The following is a 22,623-nucleotide window of genomic DNA, read 5'->3' on the forward strand; positions in this document are numbered from 1 at the left end:
ATTGCAGTCAAGCTGAGCTGTATTAAAACACTGTAAGGTTCCCATGTTAAGTATGGAGGTATGTTTGGTGCAAAACCCCTAAGCACCCGTGACAGTGATATTTGTAGTTGTAGAACAGGGGTGTCAAACCAAATCCACGGAGGGCCGTGTGGGTGCAGGTTTTCTTTCCAACCATGCAGAAGCCACACCTCATTCCACCTGTTTTTAATCATTGGATATAATCAATAGATCTTGACTTTCAGTAGTGTGGGGCTTTTGCATGGTTGAAAAGAACACCTGCACCCACACGGCCCTCCATGGATTTGGTTTCACACCCATGTTGTAGAAAATAGTCACACATGTGTATCAGTAAATTTGAAGTCAAAGTGAAAATCACTTCAGGAGTTGCAAACCTGTAGTTTTTTTTCCACTCCCACAAGTACAGCTTAATAGTTACACCTTCACAAACTCTTCACTGCAGGTGCACAAATCCAGTTCTACACACACACAAGTACAAAAATATCATACGCTCACAGTTTTGCTCCATTTGTAGCGGTAAATATGGTGCATAACACATTCGCACTTGATTAAAACTTGCACATTCGCAAACCAACATGTGAATCTGGGCAGTGCGAGTTGCACACCTGTAGAAAGTCTCCTCAGAAATATATATATATTTTAATTTTTTGGGGGGTGATATTTCTCTTGCACAAACACAAGTCAGTGACTGCACCTGCTCGAATCTGCGGCTACGAGTCTCTAATGCTGGCTTCTTCACTCACACGTGACTACTTCCGGGCGCTCTCATATTTGCAACAAATATATCAGATGGAGCATGGTGCAGAACTAATCTGTATCTGTAGAACTGTATATTCTAGTAATGATGCAGATTTTTTTTTTGCTCAATTATTCCAAGAATTTTCTCTGAATTATTGAAAGCTAATATAAAAGATTAGCTCTGTACCATGCTCCATCTGATATATTTGGTGCAAATATGAGAGCGCGCGGAAGTAGTATATATGGGCGGCATGGTGGTGCAGCAGGTAGTGTCGTAGTCACACAGCTTTAGGGACCTTATCCAATTCAGGGTCACGCCGGGTCCAAAGCCTACCTGGAATCATTGGGCGCAAGGTTGGAATACACCCTGGAGGGGGTGCCAGTCCTTCACAGGACAACACATACACAGTCACATTCACTCACACACTCACAGTCACTTTTGAGTCGCCAATCCACCTACCAACGTGTGTTTTTTGACTCTGGGGGGAAACCGGAGCAACTGGAGGAAACCCACACGGACACAGGGAGAACACACCAAACTCCACACAGTCACCCTGAGCGGGAATCGAACCCACGACCTCCAGGTCCCTGGAGCTGTGTGACTGCGACAGTACCTGATATATATATATATATATATATATATATATATATATATATATATATATATATATATATATATATATATGAGGAGACTTTCTACAGGTGTGTAACTCGCACTGCCCAGATTCACATGTTGGTTTGCGAATGTGCAAGTTTTATTCAAGTGTGCGAATGTGTTATGCACCATATTTACCGCTGCAAATGGAGCAAAACTGTGAGCGTATATTTTTGTACTTGTGTGTGTAGAACTGGATTTGTGCACCTGCAGTGAAGAGTTTGTGAAGGTGTAACTATTAAACTGTACTTGTGGGAGTGGAAAAAAAATACAGGCAACTCCTGAAGTGATTTTCTCTGTGACTTCAAATTTTCTGATACATATGTGTGACTATTTTCTACAACTACAAATCTCACTGTTACAGAGGTTTGCACCAAATTAACCTCCATAGTTAAGGATCCTTCACATACAGCTCAGACATGCAGCTTTTTTTGGGAGAGATTTGGAGGGTAGTCTTTTCTTACCCACAATTCACAGTGCTCGTATCTAACAGGAAAAATAAACTACACTTTTTAGAGGCCAAATGGGCAAAGTTTAGTTTTTTTGTGTCAGGGCGTGTGGTGGGATGGCAGTCTTTCTTTATGCTGTGTGTGTGTGTGTGTGTGTTATAATAGCAGGGGGCTTTAGCGATCTCCAAGTTTCAGAAGCGCATCACTGCTGCAGCTATGACATGGACTCGGCTCTTTCTATTCTTTTGTCTTTATTTCTTCCCCTCTTTCGCCCAGGATGGTGAGATCAATGTGCATTTATTTTTGTGTCTTTTTATCCACACTAGGGCAGAGAGCCCAGATTAAACTTACAGTTTTATATACCTTTACATGAGGTGGATTCTACTTGAAAATGTCACAACAAAATGTAATGCCTAGCTATCAGCTTTATTGTTATTTTTTAAATTTAATAATAATAATGCCCTACTGACTTGAAATTATGTGATATATAAACTATTATTGTTAAAGAAACAATGTAATTCAACTGAAAATTAAGTTGAATTAATGAAAGTTCTTAATGAAAAAACATTTTCAGTGTACCAACAACTTACTGCAATTAACTCTGGAGCATTTCTATTGATTTTTCATTATGAATCGTTGACATATGAATTATGTCAGTAAACTAAAAATAACACAAATGGAGACGAGAGGTTGTTGAAATAGGCAAGTGTAAGATACAAATGTGAAATATCTCAGCAACGGTGTTATGTGTTTAATGTTGTGCATTTTGTACTGTAGTGTGTGAAGAGGAGAAACTTCATCTGAAGACCTGCAACAAGGAGCTGCAGGAAAAAAATCAATACATAACCAATGTTGGTGAGAAACTAGCACCCATATTTAATTTATTCAGCAGGACTAATATCATATCTACTTTATTTAAACAATCTTTAATGACCCTGGAAATAATTTTACTTTAACTGACATTAAGCTGACTGTTTTTATTTATTCTACATGTTCAGTAATGAGAATTATATTTCATGCTCCAGCAGAGAAAACATGGCCAAACATTAAGCATTTAACAAGTAATGGTCAAGAATTATACAAAGACAATATGTGACCGAGTATGATTTTTATTCTTTTGATTCCTTTACATTTTGTTCTACAGATAACATTCTTGTTTACTGTAATATTCTCTGTACTCCACAGTCTTTCTGTAATATTCTCCTGTGCTCCAGAATCTTTCTGTAATATTCTCTGTGCTGCAGAGTCTTTCTGTAATATTCTCTGTTCTCTAGATTCTTTCTGTAATATTCTCTGTGCTCTAGAGTCTCTCTGTAATATTTTCAGTGCTCCAGACTCTTTCTGTAATATTCTCTGCGCTCCAGAGTCTCACTGTAATATTTTCTGCGCTCCAGAGTCTCTCTGTAATATTCTCTGCGCTCCAGAGTCTCTCTGTAATATTTTCTGCGCTCCAGAGTCTCTCTGTAATATTCTCTGTGCTCCAGAGACTTTCTGTAACATTCTCTTTGCTCCAGATTCTTTCTGTAATATTCTCTGTGCTCCAGAGTCTTTCTGTAACATTCTCTGTGCTCCAGAGTCTTTCTGTAATATTCTCTGTGCTCCAGAGTCTCTCTGTAATATTCTCTGGGCTCTAGAGTCTTTGTGTAATATTCTCTGCGTTCCAGAGTCTCACTGTAATATTCTTCGTGCTGCAGAGTCTTTCTGTAGTATTCTCTGTGCTGCAGAGTCTTTCTGTAGTATTCTCTGTGCTGCAGAGTCTTTCTGTAATATTCTCCTGAACGCCAGTCTTTCTGCAATATTCTATGCTCCAGAGTCTTTATTGTCATGATAAGTGCTAGAGTGATATTTGTTTCTTTCCAGGCTGGCACAGCATATAAATATATGCTCTGTCCTGAATAGTTCCCAACTTAAATAAATAAAAAATAAAAAATAAATAAATCCAGTGCATGAACTGTTTGGCCCAATGTGAATGGCTTTATTATCTAACATACAATGCACTATTTGAGTACAGAAATTGTTATTTATAACCTGCATTGTGCACTATAGGGTGGTGGAAGTTGTCTGAGATTGAGCTCTTGCACAGGATATGGCTTAGACTCTGCACTGATTCAGAGCACAAACATAAATCGTCCTTTGCCATACTGTGGCATCCTTGTGATTTAGTTTTAAAAGGTGGAAAAAAATAAGCTAATTAAATAAGAGAGAAGAGATATTTTGGTAGATTTTTTCTATTGGTTTTGACAGAATCACCCACTCTACCTTTAATTTCAAAGATGCAAGGTTATGTGGAAGTGAGTCTAAGTTATTTTTGTGTTCTCCAGAGAATAATTTCTTTGCCGTGAAGAAGGAGCTGAGACAGGTCAGAACCTTGGGGAAGAACAATATTCCTGAATCTATTGAGCAGATTGCAGGTAAATATACTCCATTTATTTTCCCTTACAGATCTGCATTACCCTCTGGCTACAATATACTGTCAAAGAAATTAAGCAGATGGTATACACTGGTGTTAAAATACCAGGATAATTTTATTGATGCTACTAACATCATGCTGTTTACACTGTGAGATTAAAAAAATGGAACTAAATTGTCACAAACTAATGTGTTTTTGTTTGTTTGTTTAAATATGTCGATATGATGAGCAGTACATTTCATCATCATCATCATAATCATCTTTTCAGCTTAGTCCATTTTAGGGTCAGGGTGGCAACAGCACAATTAACGAAAGCCAGACGTGTCTGTCCCCTGCAACTTCCACCAGCTCCTCCTGGGGGATCCCCAGGCATTCCCAAGCCAGCCAGGAGACATAATCCCTCCAGCTATTCCTGGGTCTACCTTTGCTTTATGGCTCAGCTCTCTCTTCACCACGATGGTCCAGTACAGTGACCGCATTACTTCAGACGCTGCACCTAACATTTGGTCAATCTCACTATCCCTCTTCCCATCACTCATGAACAAGAACCCAAGATATTTGAACTCCTTCAATTGGGGTAGGTTCTCACCCCCGACCTGAAGGGAGCATGCCATGGCCTCAGACTTGGAGGTGCTGATCTGCATACCGACCGCTTCACACTCGACTGCAAATTGCTTAAGTGAATGCTGGAGGCCTCCGTGTGAAGAAGCCAGAAGAACAACATCATCCGCAAAAAGCAGAGATGCCACCTTCCGAGCTCCTCGATGAAAGCCTTTCTATCCCAGACTACGCCTCACCACCCTGTCCATGAATATCAGGAACAGGAGTGGAGATAAGGCACAGCCCTGACGGAGTCCAATGCCCTCAACAACTCAAACTCTGAGAGTACAAGGAACGTGCAGCTCGCCGGAGCAACCCTGGCACCCCATACTCCTAGAGCACCTCCCACAGAATCTCTCGGGGAACCCAGATATATGTAGCGTATGTTGGTCATACACCGTGACCTCTGTGAATATATATTTAATATATATATTTATATTTGTGTTTATAGCGTTGACCTTATTCAAACTCTTATAATCTCTGATATTTGACTTAATGATATTAATTAAAGTTTATAATTTGCTTAAACAATTAAAACGTTACTAATTAGTTTGAGAATGAATAATAGTCAAGCTAAGTGAGTACTTCAGGATTTTCAGGAAAATTAATGAACAAACTGTATACACTGTGATTTCAAATAATGAAGGTTTTATTAACAAAGAGAAGGATATTTACTTAACATAGCGTGATCTTGAAATCTCACGGCATCAATGCAGGGGAAGCCGATTCGACTTTAACGATACGCTAGGCACTCTGGCTTGTGACTAAAGTGTTGCTAACTGAGGTTTAATTAATACAAAATTTTATCAAGAGACTTGATTTAATTTTCAGCTCTGGAGATGCGTAAGTTTAGCTTACTTTTCGTCGATTATCTCCACTCGTTGGGTACAAAGGCTCTCTGAGGTCCTGGGAGTGATGGCGTCTTGTTTGGTTTCGCTCCCGCGGAAGTTTCCAGGTTGGGTCAGCGTGGAGTTCTTTCTTTGTTGGTCGAGTAGCCTCGGGCGTACTCGGAGCGTAATGGCGCCGGCGTCAGGATCCTCTGGCTCAGTGTCCTGAGTAGGAGGGTTCAACCATATGGACGTTTTGGACGAAGGTTTCGCTGGTTACTGCAGATCCAGAATTGAAAATCGATTCAATAAACTTACTTATTCTACGACTTTCTTATATCTCGGCGGTGTTTTCTTACTCTGGCCACGAATAAGTTCACCTGCTTTGATCAGTCGTGAGATTAAACTTAGATTGGGCGATAAAACATAAACACGATTAAAAGAAAAGAAGATATTCAAATCACTCGACGTATTAGTAAGGCTTCATACTCTAGCTAATTCAAGACGTCTCTTGTGAGCTTTGGTGAAGTCTTTAAGGTTCTTCTTTGTTTCTTTCGTCGGCATGAAGGAGAAAGCGTCTCACTTTGGAGAGGTTTGGAGCTTGAAGAGATGTTCTCTGCTGATCTCTTTGATGTTTCGAAGTTTTTCTCTTCTGATTTTCTTGAACTGCGGTTGAGCTTCCGATCTTCTGAGTTGAACGGGCGTACTTGATGAACTGCATGCTCTCTTTTTCCTGTTGCGAACTGTGTTGTTCTCTTGTCTCTTTCTGTTCTGCTCGACTCTCCTTTTGTTTTCAACTCACTTACTGTGTGCCGAGCTGAACTGTTTTTCAAAGCCAGCGCGGTCACGCCCTAATGGGAGGCGTCCTTTTCCGATTGGATGCGAGTTCGAGGCTCGCGTGACTCTCACGAGGGAGAGAGAGGAGGGGGAGTTTGAATCAGCGATTCACAGAAACGGAATATAAATTTCGCGTATTGAAATTCCTTATACATGTTAGTAATATACGACAATGAGCGTCCTGGATTATTAATATCAAACATTTACATAAGATTTCATCTTGAGTACATTGTTTTTACGTCCCGTTTACAATGATACGTTAGAAGTATTAATTCTGGTGTTAATTCACTTTTCTAATCAGAGACAGAACTTCTTTTAATGGTTGACAACAGTAATACACATCATTTCATTAGAAGGTGGACGTTCATCTGAGGACACAGAAAGTGACATTAATACATATTGTTTATGCACATTAATTAGAATTTGATTTCATTTCCGTTATTCGTTTAGGCGACCCCGAGCGAGGCGTAGTTTTGCCAGTGTCCATTTGGGGTCGCTGTTGGTCCATGCGGATGGTTAACGAGAGGTCACGTCGAGTTCAATCAGTTTGACCATCTGGGCTGTCTGTTTAGTGGGCTCGAGATAAGGACTGAGACACTTAGGAGCCACTGTCATATACGACTTATGACTCCCCACTCTTGTTTGATGTCCTTTTGGTCTAAGAGCATCATAAAGTGGATTTGTTATCTTTATGTTTCTGAAGGGAGGAAGGGTGTCGTAGCCAGGTTCTGGTCAATCCTTTGATGTAGACCTTATGTGCGTGTGCGTAAGGTTCTGTGTGTGTGTGGGGGGCTGCAGGATCTTTGCATCCCTGTGGTTTGTGGAATGTTGGCTTCGGGACCAGACGAAGGTCCTGGTCAGAGTGAGAAAGATTTAATTCAAAACTTTTCATTTCTTTATTTCTTCATTTTGATTTTTCATCCTTTATCTCGTTATTCGGTCCATAGTCCACTACACATATGCCTTCTCCAAAACCACAAAGCATGTGTAGAGTGGAGTAGCAAATTCCCACGCCCCCTCAATCATCTGTGAAAAAGTAAAGAGTTGGTCCATAGTTCCACTGTCAGGACTAAATTGGTATTGTTCCTCCAAAATCCTAGGTTCGACTATCGGATGGATTCTTCTTTCCAGCACCTTGGCATAGACTTTCCCAGGGAGGCTGAGAAGTGTGATGCCATTTTTTTTATTTAAAAAATAGGAACCACTACCCCTGTTTGCCAATCGAAAGGCACTGTTCCTGAGGTCCATGCAATATTGTAGAGGCGTGTCATCCAAGACAGCCCCACAGTATTGAATGCCTTCAGTACCTCTGGGCGAATCTCATCCATTCCAGGGGCTTTGCCACTGGAAAGTTTTTCACCACCTCAGTGACTTCAGCCAAGGAAGTGGAATCTAATACCCCAGAAACTTCTGTCTCTCGGGTTTAGGAGTTCCTCAAAGTGCTTTTTGGATTGTGTTTGTCTGGATCTTCACTACAGACCTGTTCGCCATGGGAGACCCTACTGGGAGCTAACTGCTCCCAACAACATAGCTCTGCTGGAAGTCATTAAACTGCCACAACAAGGCCCCAATCCTGGAAGTGTATGTCCCATGTTGGTTTGTATCCTTTGTGTTGGTGTTTGTGAACCTCTGGAAGTGCTTTGAATGACTGAAAAGCACTCAAATTTTAATTTTTCCATGTCTGTTTTCTTGAGTGACTGGCAGGATAACGTTAGTTAGTTAGTCAGTGTGTTGTTTTCAGCTTTTGTTCTCAGCAACAAGTTAAGGTGGGAGGTGTGTTGAGGTGGGAAAAATGATGAGAATGAAGGGAAGAGTGTCACAGGATTACTGTTTAAATTTGGCTCTGAGACACCAGTGTAACACCTATAAAGACCTAATTTGACAGTTTTCTGTTTTTAATTTTAATAGTTAAATCCCTAGTGTTCCCCTCAGTTTAAAGCAGGGAATTATTTTTATCTTAAAATTTACATATGATATCTTTAATCTCATCTCTTTATTTCTACAGCTCTACAGAAACAGCTGGATGATCTGGTACAGAAACTCAATGAAAGTCTTCAAACAGGTGTGTACACTATTCAAGTGTGTGTTTATCACTGTGCAATTTAAACAGAGACTGCAGGAGTTCATTCAAACAGAGGATTACAGCAGTTATTATATCAGTAAGCAGTGCATTTATATTCTTGATATACAAATTTATACATTCAATATTTCTATTTTCATGCTACCCACAGGAAAAGCTATTCACAAAACTGACCCCTAGGGGCCTGGATGTATCAGGGCTACTTACTAAACCTCTCTGTGGCAGACCTACTCTATGGAGAAATAACTGGTTCATTCAGGGAACACAAAGCATATTGATTATTGATCTCATATAGTGAGGAACATGGTATAATTTAATTTGACTCTGTCGTCTCTCTGCAGAGTGTGATGCAGTGGATGTGGTTTTCCTCTTCGATGGCTCTGCCAGTATGAGGACTTCAGATTTTGAAATTAGTAAAAAGTTCATTTGGAATGTTGTTACGAGGAATAAATACTCATCCACACAGGTAAACAGTCTTTATCTTATTTATAGACAAGCTCATGTCATTAGGGATCCACTTTTTCTTTACTTCAGAGACTTTATAACATCTTTGTGCTGAAAATGCAAAAAATCTTCTAAAAGTCTTAGTGCAGTCAGATATATATATATCATTATATATCAATATTATCTTGTAGCACTGTGTGTGAGATTGTTTTAAATTTAAAATGCTTTACAGATAAAATATATTATTATTATTGTTATTATAATATGAACAAAAATGTAAATATTCAGTATGTTTGAATATGTTTCAAATGTCTGTATCTGTGTCTGTATTTAGTTTGCTGCTGTTCAGTTCTCCAGAGACATCCGCACTGTTTTCACTTTTAAAGACTACATGGAGAGCACAGCTAAAGAGAAGCTGAGTAAAGAGGAGCATATGCAAGCACTGACAAACACTTACATGGCTATTAGATACGTCCTGTGTGTGTTACTCTCCTTTCTCTTATTTTCCTCACACCGAAAACTAACATTTAGGGTTAAAGGGATTTATAATTACTTATAGCTGAAATTACCCTGGGGTCCTCTACAATTTTTCACATTAGTAACTTAGAATACCAATCTATGAATGCTAATACACATATGAAATTGTATTTGTATTTACTACTATGGGGGATTCTGTAATTTATGACCCATTTTAAGATCCATAATTAATAAAAGATAAAATGCTGTTGAATAAAATTGTTTTCATGTTGGAATGTTTAATGCTAGCTTTATAAAAATCTGTTTCAATGAATTAATTCTGTTTAATGTTGAGATGTTATGTGCAGAGACTTTCCAACCAGTATGGAACAGATTTGGGTCCCGTACAGACACCTAATTTTGAACCCTTTGGCACTTTTCCACAAACATACACAGACTCCAGAAAATAAAAGATTAATTCCCAGTTTAAACAAAAAACAGGTTCTTCAACAGTAACTGTGGTGCATCCATGCCCGTGTCCATTTAAAAAAGCTCAAGAGACCACATAGTTCTGGTGCAGTGGACCCCTTATCTGAGTCTTTTACATTTCTCCGCTGCTCTCCTTCACAACCTCAGCAGGATCGCTTCAGAGGCACACTCCAAAATAATCATGGGAAAACCAAAACTCTGCAATATTCTAGATGTGTATCATATCTCACTCTGATCTAACCCTTCTGTAAACTGTGGATAAACCATGACTCATGATATAGCACGCTCTCTGGAATTATTGCACACATCTCCTAGTGTCAGTGATGTTATCTACAGTAATACACTACCATGGACTATACAAAGAGGATGCAGTGATAAGTGAATATGTTAAGTTTGTAATATGGTACTTTAATACATTTTACAAACCACCACTTTGATTTTCCAGAGCTAATCTCTTCAATAACGTGACGTCTTGGGCGGATCCTAAGGCAAAGAAAGTGCTGGTCATCATCACAGATGGAGTTCCTTCAGATTATGATATTAATGATGTAATTAAACAATGTGATGACCAGGGGATCTTGCGAGTCATTATCGGGGTGAGCTCACACACATTATATTTACTCTCAGCATATATATATTTACAGATGCTGTGGCACCGCCCTTGCTGGTCAACACCAGAAAAATGTTAATAACTCTGTTTTTCTCTGATAAACACAAACCAAAAGATTAAAATCCCTGATCTTAGGTCACACAGATCACCTTCGCTTCCTCATGGAATATTTTGATGGGATTGGGCCTCATAAACCTGAGGTCAGTTGTTGATGCTGGATCATTCTCCAAAGGTCACAGCTCAGTGATGAGGGGCTTTAAACATCTCTAGTCCACTGTTGCTCTTGGGCAGAATGACCTTAGACTCATGTTCAGCTGTTCCAGAGCACCCCATTCAAGTGGCCTCACAAAATTTTATGTGGTTGATTACCATCAAATACTCACAGAAGTAAAACTATTAACATTTGTAGTCAGGGAAATATGAAACCTATCAGTATTTTATTGAATACATGTGTCTGAGTAAAAGAAGTACTTAATACCCACCTCTACTGACAGAGGGGTATAAATCTGTCCATAGGTTGGAAATAGAGATGAAGCGAAGCTTGGAAAATTAGCCTCAGAGCCAAAAGAAGAGAATGTCTTCTACATCATGGGTCATGATAAACTGGATGGCCTTCTGAATAAACTACAAAATAAGATCTGCTGCGGTACGTATGAACACAGTCCTTCACATCTGGATTTGGATCTCCAACATGACCTTTATTTTAAATCTGTGTATATCAGTGTTGGGGCTTTCTATTGGAGCAGCAGTCTAAACACTGACCCGATCATCAGGCGGTTGGAGGTTTGAACCCCAGTGATGCCTCTACATCAAAGGCTGGGTGTCCTAGGGAGAACAGTAGGCTTGTACAATTGTTCTGGGTGGGTAGGATTAACCTCCCTCTCCATCTCTCTGCTCAAAGTACTAGCTAGTGTGGGCGTCTGTCAGCTGATGTGAGATCTAGGCAGAGTGCCGTTCATAAAGAAGTGGTGGAGTCGGTCTCAGGTCTTTGAAGTATTATGTGTTCGGCTCAGCCCCTCGAGGCTGTGGGCAAGGGGTTTGAGAATGAAATGTAAATGCTGTGAATACTGTCCCCTAACAATAAAGTTTCACATCTAATACCTTTTTTATTCTTCTCGAGGTTTTCCATGTGTTTGCTAGGCAGAGTTGTCTGATTTCAGAAATAGAAATAAATGAAAGTTAACAAAACATAATTTTTCTTATTAATAATAATAATAATAATAATAATAATAATAATAATAATAATAATAATCACCGTGACCCTGAGCTGGATAAGCGGTTACAGATAATGAATGAATGAATGAATGAATAATAATAATAATAATAATGTTTTATTCTAGAGCAGCTTGAGTAGACCATAGGACATTACAGCAACAACAGTGAAATAAGAAAGCAAAAGAAATGGGGTAAAAAACTGTTTTTTCAAAACATAAGCTGAGAGTAGAGAGGGAAAGGAGAATTGAACACTTACACTATATAAAAGAACAACTGGAGCTTTCCAACTAAGACAAGGTTTTTCCTCCCTACACTGGATACCCATAACATTTCACACTGACTATAAATACTCCTCTTAGCTTATAAATCTCTAAATGGTTTAGGCCCACAGTATCTTACTTCGTTCACAGGACACTCGTCTACTCTTAGTTCCTCACATTAAGAAAAACACTGCCGGAGGAAGGGCCTTTTCTCACAAAGCTCCTCAACTCTGGAGTAGCCTCCGGTTACTGTTCGAGGCTCAGACACACTCATTCATTCATTCATTCATTATCTGTATCCGCTTATCCAGTTAAGGGTCGAGCCTACCTGGAATCATTGGGCGCAATGCGGGAATGCACCCTGGAGGGGGTGCCAGTCCTTCACAGTCACACCCTCAATCGTTAAATCTAGATCCTACCTTTTCACACAGGATTTTGTTTAATCACTCACTCTCAGGTTACTCTTTTTCTACTGGTGTTAGAGCAGGTTTTCATATTATCACAAGTCTGCATTAACCCTGTCATACTAACATAACTACAGCTTTTTTAGTTTTCTGGTAACCACCAACATCTCTCATTCTGTAATATTCTCTGTGCTCCAGAGTCTCTCTGTAATATTCTCTGTGCTCCGGAGTCTTCCTGTAATATTCTCTGTGCTCCAGAGTCTCTCTGTAATATTCTCTGTGCTCCAGAGTCTCTCTGTGAATATTCTCTGTGCTCCAGAGTCTCTCTGTAATATTCTCTGTGCTCCAGAGTCTCTCTGTAATATTCTCTGTGCTCCGGAGTCTTCCTGTAATATTCTCTGTGCTCCAGAGTCTCACTGTAATATTCTCTGTGCTCCAGAGTCTCTCTGTAATATTCTCTGTGCTCCAGAGTCTCTCTGTAATATTCTCTGTGCTCCAGAGTCTCTCTGTGAATATTCTCTGTGCTCCAGAGTCCTTCTGTAATATTCTCTGTGCTCCAGAGTCTCTCTGTAATATTCTCTGTGCTCCAGAGTCTCTCTGTGAATATTCTCTGTGCTCCAGAGTCTCTGTAATATTCTCTGTGCTCCAGAGTCTCTTTGTAATATTCTCTGTGCTCCGGAGTCTTCCTGTAATATTCTCTGTGCTCCAGAGTCTCACTGTAATATTCTCTGTGCTCCAGAGTCTCTCTGTAATATTCTCTGTGCTCCAGAGTCTCTCTGTAATATTCTCTGTGCTCCAGAGTCTCTCTGTAATATTCTCTGTGCTCCAGAGTCTCTCTGCAATATTCTCTGTGCTCCAGAGTCTCTCTGTAATATTCTCTGTGCTCCAGAGTCTCTCTGTAATATTCTCTGTGCTCCAGAGTCTCTCTGTAATATTCTCTGTGCTCCAGAGTCTCTCTGTAATATTCTCTGTGCTCCGGAGCCTTTCTGTAATATTTTCTGTGCTCTGGAGTCTTTCTGTAATATTCTTTGTGCTGCAAAGTCTCTCTGTAATATTCTCTGTCCTCCGGAGTCTTTCCGTAATATTCTCTGTGCTCCAGAGTCTCTCTGTAATATTCTTTGTGCTGCAGAGTCTCTCTGTAATATTCTCTGTGCTCCGGAGTCTCTCTGTAATATTCTCTGTGCTCCAGAGTCTTTCTCTAATATTCTCTGTGCTCCAGAGTCTGTCTGTAATATTGTCCAATGTACTTGGGGATAATATATTCTGGCATTTGTTTTTTTGGATGAATATATTTGTGGTCTGTACAGGATCACCTACTCTATCTTTCAGGTCAATAATTCAAGGTTTTGTGGAAATCACTCTAAACTATTTTTGTGTTGTCCAGAGAGACATGCAGCGAGGAAGGAACTGAGCCATGCCATTCTTTCATCCACTGAGCAAATTGCAGGTCAGTTTTCTCCATTTATTGTTCTCTACACACATGCATGACTCACTGTACTGTGAAAAATAAATGTAAATAACAGCATTATTTGCTGTTATTATTATTATTATATTTTATTGGACTACAGTCAGCAATTGTAGAAATACAAAGTGCTCCTATGTGGTCAGTGAGTGTAGTAACAAAGTTGATGTTCCTAGTTCAGTCAGTTCAGTGTATATTATCTCTATGAGACTAAATGAATATTTTTATTATTATACCCCTATAGTCCAGGGGTAATTATTAAAATTCATTAAGGTCCAGGTAGAGAAAATGTTTTCAAGCCAAGTTGTATAACTTGCATGTCATCAGTGCCACGTCCTGTACATTAAAGTAGCCTCATAGTTATAGCATCATTTTATGTCGTTAACAACTGAAATGTCCTTTTTTTCATTTCAAGTAAAATTTACAAAACAAAAACAAAAAAAAAACACAAAGATTTGGAAAAAAAAAAAATGCATATTTTAAATAAAATCTCTAATGACTTTTATAGTTGCAGTTGACTTTGCTGCTTTTCCATAACAAGCAATCTGATTGGCTCTTATTGCTAGAGGGCAGGATTTTATCTGTTAACAGCAACCTGATTGGATCTTATTGCTGAAGGGTGGGTTCTTTATGCGTAAACAGGATCCATGTTCAGAGTTTTGAAAATTTCAGCTGGTAATCAATCCTTTATTTTTAAAGTTTCTGGATTTAATTCACACCACACCACCACCTGAAAGTGTCCCAAAAGACACTTGGGTTGGGTTGTTTTTACTGGCCCCAGGACAGCGGTGTCGGGACCCTGCCCTGTGTGTGTCACTCATTGGAGTCACAGCGCTTATCATAATGCACAGATCTGATTGGCTGAGGAGCCTCATGTGTGATATGCAGAAACAGATGTGATTAGTCTGTGGGTTTCCTGGAGCGTTAAACCTGAACCGTAATGACTAGAAGAGTCACACCACTTCATACACACATTCTGTTCAAAATTACACAGCTCTTACAAGTTTATCACTTACAGGTCCAGGTCCGGATCGGACATAATGTGGATCCGGACCGTGGGTCGCCTGTTCCTGACCTCTGATATAGTCCGTAGTGTAGTTTTACAGTGACTCCTTCAGTAAAGATCTGACACAGAGCTTTGACTATTTTCTATTTTGTGACTGAACTCTTTATACCCTGCTGTACTCTAACTGAAGCACAGGCTCCTATTTAGAAACTCCTGTAGGTTCAGTAATGGTGTTTTTCTCATATTTGGTCTCATGTTTATCTAAACATTACTGATTTCTGCCTTTATCATTTCCTAATGACGTCTTGAATTAATAAAACATTAAAGTTTTCATTTCAGCTCCTGAAGTCCTAACCCATGGTGAAGCATGGGTGGAATCTACGTTAATACGTACCTGAGAAGATACAATTCTGATTTAACAGTTTTTTGTTTGTAATTTTAGGATTTTATCCCCTAGTGTTCCAATCTGGTTAAAGCAAGAAATTATAATTGTGTAATTAAATTACTTGTGTTATGTTTTGTTTAAAATGTAGTATCCTATAATGTAAGGAATAATTTATTCAAGAAATATATAATTATTTAAAATAATATCATTATGAAATAATTAATAGCATTTATTATTTTAAATATTTAATTCATAATTAATTACACATTTATTTATGGTAATAGACAAGTCCAGTTCTCTGTGTAAATTTGGTTGGTTTTATTTTATTTTGTACAGCTCTAAAGAAACAGCTGGATGATCTGGTACCGAAACTCAATAAAACGGGTAATGATTCATTCTTTTTTATATTCTTGATACACAATTTATACAGTCAAACTCAACCCCCCTGACACCTAGTGGCCTGGATGTCAGAGATTCTCTACTAAATCATTGTGTGAGAGACTGGTTCATTCAGGGAACACAAAGCCTATTGATTATTGATCTCATGTGAGGAACATGGTATAATTTAATACGTCTCTGTCATCTCTCCGCAGAGTGTGAGGCAGTGGATGTGGTTTTCCTCTTCGATGGCTCTAGCAGTATGAAGACTTCAGATTTTGAACTTAATAAAATGTTTATTTGGAATGTTGTGATGAAGAATAAATACTCCTCCACACAGGTAAACAGTCTTTAACCATCACCTTCACCACACTCTTATCCAGACAAGCTCATTTCATTAGGCATCCACTTTTTATTTACTTCAGAAACTTTATAACACCTTTGTGAATGTTTGTGCTGACTCAAAAGTGTCAGAGGTGTGAGTGTGTGTGTTGCCCTGTGAAGGACTGGTCCCCCTTCCAGGGTACAATATAAATAAAGTTAATTTAATACAGTTACAATTTAATAAAGTTAAGTTAATACAAATAAAGTTAACATTTAATTGTATATTAATGTTGACCACAGCGTCTCATTCATTCAGGAAATAAAGAGTAATGGTGAATTAAAATGTTCACAGAAGTGTGAACAACAAGCTAAATATTTAATATTATAGAACATGTTTTAAATGTCTGACTTTCTCCTCTGTGTCTGTGTTTAGTTTGCTGCTGTCCAGTTCTCTGGAAACGTCCGCACTGTTTTCAGTTTTAAAGACTACATGGAGAGCACAGCTAAAGAGAAGCTGGGTAAAGAGGAGCATATGCAAGATCTGACAAACACTTACAAGGCTATTACATACGTCCTGTGAGTGTTCCTCTCCTTCCTCTTACTTTTCTCACACTGAAAACTAACATTTAGGGTTAAAGGGATTTATAATTACTTATAGGTGCTAATTACCTTGGGGTCCTGGGCTCATACTCTTTATTTCCTCAAGTCCCTGTAGTGTGGAAAGGTTCATGTTTCTAAACTTTAAACTTGAACCATGTTCATGCACAATAAGGTAAGATGTTACTTTAACAGTCCTGCAGTAGGGAAGTTTACTGTGTTACAGCAGCATATGTGTAGCAAACAGTGGTGGACACAGTACACAGACCATGTACTGAGTAAAAGTACAGATACTCCAATGTTTATTGAAATGTTTATACTCCAAATTTTATTTCAGGGTAAAATATATCTCCAGTAAAAGTAAAAGTCCTTGTTGTAAAAGTACAAAAGTATTTACCTACAAATGTACTTAAGTATTAAAAGTAAAATTACCATGATGTATTACGGCTGTAACGTCCTATTATCATTTCTTTAACGAGACTCATGTTTAACGCACTGTAGGTGAAAAACTTGAGTGCCACTGTTGGTTCCACAGTCTTTTAATAGAACGTCATTAATGAGTCTGACACTGAACACAGTTTGAACACACTGAGCCCAATTTACGTTCTATGTTAAACATGTGCTGTAGGCAGCATGGCCTGATGTTCACCCCTCAGAAATGTAACTTATCACGTCTACACAGACCACGACGACTGTGATTGCTCAAGTCAAGAATCCAGAAATATTACCTCCTCTACACTACACTCCCTTAATAGTGCACTTTAAAGATTCGTAAAACTAACACCACTACGTTGTGTACTACATAGGGTTGAAGAAGTTGTTTGAAATTCAGCCCTAGTCGTTTGGTGGTGTAATTCAGACGCCAGATGCAGACGCCAACGCACAAGTATAAACTTTCACAATGGAATAGGACACTATTAAAAAATAATATCATAAATCATATCATAAATAATATCACATTGATTGATATTAAAAATATATAAATATATTTTGGGGTTTAATAAACCTCCAACTGACTCCATCCTCTGGGAGTGACATCTACAGCTCCATAAACTGTGTTTTTGAATGAACAGTAGTTACTGATGACTCAAACACAGCCAAATACTAAATACTACAAATCTTTTTGTTAATTCATAATTGTTCTAAGAACTGAAAGTGATTAATTACAGTCTCAAATTCCCTCAACCCTTGATAAACCAAACTCACACGTATGAACACTTTTGAGTCTCCAATCCACTTACCAACGTGTGTTTTTGGAGTGTGGGAGGAAACCGGAGCACCCAGAGGAAACCCACGTGGACACGGGGAGAACACACCACACTCCTCACAGACAGTCACCCGGAGAGGGACTTGAACCCACAACCTCCAGGACCCTGGAGCTGTGACAGAGACACTACCTGAGCAGTCTTCAGAAGAACAGCTGATGTTTTGAAAAAAAAAAAAGAGTATTTTACTAAATTTAATAAGCCAGAACTTGTGATTTTCCAGAGATGTGCTCTTCAACAATACGATGTCTGGGGCAGATCCTGCTGCCAAGAAAGTGCTGATCATCTTCACAGACGGAGTTCCTTCAGATTATAGTACCAGTGATGTTCTAAAACAGTGTGATGACCAGGGGATCCTCAGAATCACTATCGGGGTGAGCTCACTCACATTATTTTACTCTCAGCATTACAGACGCTGCAGGGCAACAAAACTGCAGAAATACATTAGTAAATATACCTTTTTATTTGATGAACACTGATCAGCCACAAGATTAAAGTCCCTTATCTCAGATCAGACGGGCTAGTCTTCACCCTTAATGCATCAATCAGGAGTGTGTTTTTCACATCCTGGCCCAATCTTGTTTGTTTTCCCCCACCATGTGCTCGCTTGGCACATGGCTCTGTCTGTCTGTTATTGTCCATGTCTCCGCCTTTGTTCCGCCTCCTTGTCCTTTACCCTCATTATCTGTGTCAGGTGTGTCTTGTTTTTTTATGTATTTAAGTTCCGTTGTGTCACTTCTTTTCAGCGGTCATTTGTTTTGTATTGTATTGTGTTGTTTTGCTTGCTATGTTCCTAGTCGTGTTGTTTCGTGTTTTTCCAAATTCCTAGTCGTTTTGTTTACAGTTCCTCGTGTTGTTTCATTCCCATATCTAATCATGTTGTTTATCATCTGTTCCTCGGTTCGTGTTTACCCTGAAGTTCGTTTGTGTTTGTTTTGTTATTTCATTAATAAAATATCTGTGTTGTAGCGTGTGCGTCCGTCTCCGTTAGTCTGCCCTTCGCGTCCCCCTGACAGTGTTCCTCTTTGCTGTGTTAACATTCAACATTTCTCTGAGTAGACATTGGATACTGGAACATTAATGTGAAGATTTGATGGTGTTAGGGGTTAGGTCAGATTCTGAGGCTGGATCATTATTTAGAGGTGCTTTGTAACTTTGCAGATCTAAAGTTTATGCAACTGAGTACCATTAAATCCCCACAGAAATGTTATCAGGTCAAGCAGTTAAAGTATTAAGGTTTGATGGCTTTGGGCCTCATAAAAAACAGAGGTCAGATGCTAATATTGGATCATCATCCAAAGGCATTGGATGGTGCTTTGCTCATCTGATGTTCTAATGTTTACATGGTTGAGTACAATCAAATCCTCTCAGAAATGTTCTCAGAAATAGTAGAAGAAATAACAGAATTAACATGTGAATATAACATGTGACAATATGACCCCTATGATAATTTTACTGAATATGTATGTCTAAGTAAAAGCATAAATTTAGTACCATCTTCTACTGATGTATAAATCTGTTTATTCCTCTGGCCACAGATCGGAAATGTAGATATCAACAAGATTCAAGAATTAGCCTCAAAGCCAAAGGAAGAGAATGCATTCTACATTAGGCTTTACAATGAACTGGACAGCCTTCTGGACAAACTACAAAATGCGATTAGCAGCAGTACGTATGAACACAGTGCTTCCCTTCTTCATTTGGACCTCTGTATTTATTTGTTACTGGTCACATGACTGTATTTATGACCTTATTATTTTTGAGATTTGAAATTTTGAATTTTGAAATTTAATATCAGATCTTAAAGACAACTATACACTGTAGCTCCCAGAATTTTAAATCTCTTTGTATAAGAGTGTTGGGGAAAGTTGTCTAAGCATTGACCATATCATCCAAATGTCGGTGGTACAAACCCCAGTGAGTCAGAGGCCAGGAGAGTCAGAGGCCCAATAGAGTGGGTAGGATGGCCCTCCTTCACCCCCATCTTTCTGTTAGTGCCAGATATGACAGATCTGGGCAATGTGTGTTCTCCTTCGGAGTGTTCAGCTGTTCAGTGCCACTACATGAACAGTAGTTTGTAAAGAAGTGGTGGTTTGGCCTCATTTGTCTCTGAGGAACAGCATGTCCACCTAAACCATCCCAAGCCCAGGGGGGAAGTGTGTGTTCTCCTTCAAAGTGTTCAACTGTTCAGTGCTACTACATGAACAGTAGTTCGTAAAGAAGTGGTGATTTGGCCTCATGTGTCTCTGAGGAACAAGTCCACCTACATTCTCCCAAGGCCGGGAACTGGAGATGAGTAATAACTGAAGAGAAAATTCAGCAAACCTTGGTATCCTGAACATTTTAAAAATGAAAAATGAAATGAGTCCAAAAGAGTATATGTGGGTGGGATGGCCCTCCCTCTCCCTCCATCACTCAGCACAGAGGTTAGTAAATGTAAGCCTCTGTTAGCTAACATAACAGAGTGGAGGGTTAGTGTTCTCCTCCAAGTGTGTTGGGCTGATGGAACAGAATAATGTTTCAATACTGAAGTCTAATAGTAATAGTAAATGTTCACTTCTGGTAATTATATTTTGTTTTTGTCTCCAGGTTTTCCAGGTGTTTGTTAGGTGGAGTTGCCATATTGAATCCTTTTTTTTTCCGGGATGAGCTCCTTTCTTTTTAATAAAGCACTTCCCCATTCCTCAATGACACAGACAACAATGAATAAATAAAGCATCAGAAAATCATCACGTGTCAAAACCTTGTATTACAGAAATAACAATTATTATTATTATTATTATTATTATTATTATTATTATTATTTTTATTATTATTATTATGTGCTGTATTTTAGAGCTTATCAAATAGACACAAGGGCTACAGCAGCAACAGTGAAATGAGAAAATAACAGTAAGGGGTAAACAAACATGAAGGACAACCTTATAGTATCAGAGAGAATTTCATTTGCACACTAGAGACAGTAATGACAGGTCATGAGGCAAGGAGGTGGGATGCAAATGCAGAGTTTTCTTAGTGGCTAGTTGCTCTTAGCCACAGAAGCTCTGCCCACAAGTTGATGAAGAGTCTGATCCCTTCAGTGCACTAATCTGGTCTCAATGTCAGGATTCTGCCAACTGCATTCTGATTGGTTCTCTGTACCTCTGCAGATGCTCACTTCAGTGTTTGGTTTTGTACTGGCTCTGGTATTGGTCCAACGTGCCTCCTGCTACATGGGAGCCCAAAGTAGCAGACGTGTGACTGGTCCTTTTGAGTGTCAGTCAGATTCCTTTTCCTGTAGTACTAGGTGGTTCTTGGCCACACCGTGACTTGAGCAGAAATGCTGCGGCACACTTTTATAATTTTATCCAATTTAATGTAATTTAAACTGTTAATTACTGTGGATTAAATCGTCCGCCAAGTGCCACAAATATAAACAAGTGTAAAGTTCAGGGTCAAAGCAGGCAGGAGTTCAAATGTAGGTACAAAATTCTTCCACCTCAAGGTTAAAGCAGATAAAAGCAGTCTTTAAAGGTGCAATCATTCATTTTCTCTAGTGATTCTTCTTCGCAAAATGTAACAGCTGTTACACTGACACCTAGTGGCCTGGATGTGTCAGAGATACTGCAGTTAATCCTATTGTAAACAGTGATGATATTGTAAACTGAAAGCAGGATGGAGATGTGTTTTTCTATCACTTGTTCAAGCTCAAACTCATTGTTTTCCCTCTTCACTCTCTGATTAACAATGACAACAAAAAAACTGGTTACTTCCTCTTACTTTCTACTTTAATTATAACCTGCACCAGAAGAGCAGAGGCAGACTGTGAGTGTGTAAGGCTTATGATGTTTAATAAACTACAGGTAAATAATGTGTTGTCTGCTGAAACCAGTAAACATTTATATTACTTTGCCAAGTATTAATGCTATACTGTACTGGAGCACAGGAGGAAACCCACACAGACACAGAGAGGACACACTACACCCCTCGCAGACAGTGACCCAAGGAGAGGAGACCAGCACCAATTAGAGAAAGGGGTTCAGACTGTAATGTGAACAGATATTAAATATTAACTACAGCCAACTTTTATTCAGTGCTGTGTGAAGCACTGGGATTGACACAGACCACAGGGACAGCGCCACCTCTTGGTCTACCACATTCTACAGCCACCCAAGCTGTCTTGGGAGGTTTCTGCTGGGGGAAATACATGACCCAAAATGGGAGACCCAGTTTTGATTACAGTTTGGCGCTGATGAAACACTGGTGGTTTCAGACTTGTAATTTTCACATTCTCTGCTTCATAACCTTTTTATTTTATAAGATATTTGCATGTTTAGTCATATGAAAGCTGGAACTGTCTTCTTTCCATTGGAGTGGTGTAATTTATGTAATTTGTGTAAATATAATGACAAATAACGAGGAATCTGCCTCAAGCAAACCATGTGTAATCCTTATATATATATATATATATATATATATATATATTTTTTTTATTATATATATTTTATCATGCAATACCATTTAATGAGGGCCACAAGATGGCCCTAACCATTCATTTAACGCCTTATTCAAGGTAATGGAGTTGTTTAACTATTAAACACTATTTTTTACACTTTAGATATTTATTACACCATTTTTTCTAAAAGGACAAAAGTTACACTCTTAGTGAGTCCATTACCACTTGTTAGAATCTAATGTTGCCCAGTATGGCTTTTCGTATCCCAAACATAAACCA

The 22,623-nt window shown here is 38.9% G+C and overlaps 1 protein-coding gene across 1 annotated transcript; it reads left to right on the forward strand.

Moving 5' to 3' along the window:
• Positions 1-1,987: 1,987 nt before the first annotated feature.
• On the forward strand, positions 1,988-20,657 carry LOC136686532 (cartilage matrix protein-like). The gene is made up of 15 exons (XM_066660382.1): positions 1,988-2,140; positions 2,638-2,715; positions 4,182-4,271; positions 8,540-8,596; positions 8,956-9,080; positions 9,393-9,535; positions 10,449-10,599; positions 11,130-11,259; positions 13,877-13,939; positions 15,682-15,729; positions 15,939-16,063; positions 16,481-16,623; positions 18,133-18,283; positions 19,448-19,577; positions 20,499-20,657. The coding sequence occupies exons 1-15, from the start codon at positions 2,077-2,079 to the stop codon at positions 20,516-20,518; spliced, it is 1,518 nt and encodes a 505-aa protein (XP_066516479.1). The 5' UTR covers positions 1,988-2,076; the 3' UTR covers positions 20,519-20,657.
• The last annotated feature ends 1,966 nt before the right edge of the window (positions 20,658-22,623 follow it).

The sequence above is a fragment of the Hoplias malabaricus genome, chromosome 2, assembly GCF_029633855.1.
Source record: "Hoplias malabaricus isolate fHopMal1 chromosome 2, fHopMal1.hap1, whole genome shotgun sequence".
NCBI classification, from domain to species: domain Eukaryota; kingdom Metazoa; phylum Chordata; class Actinopteri; order Characiformes; family Erythrinidae; genus Hoplias; species Hoplias malabaricus.

What these genes read in the sequence shown, in the direction of transcription:
- LOC136686532 (XM_066660382.1), top strand. Translation starts at nt 2,077, where the DNA reads ATGACATGGACTCGGCTCTTTCTATTCTTTTGTCTTTATTTCTTCCCC. An exon ending in TCCTCAGAATCACTATCGGG is followed by an intron (nt 18,284 to 19,447) that starts GTGAGCTCACTC and finishes CTCTGGCCACAG; the next exon opens with ATCGGAAATGTAGATATCAA. An exon ending in ACAAAATGCGATTAGCAGCA is followed by an intron (nt 19,578 to 20,498) that starts GTACGTATGAAC and finishes TTTTGTCTCCAG; the next exon opens with GTTTTCCAGGTGTTTGTTAG.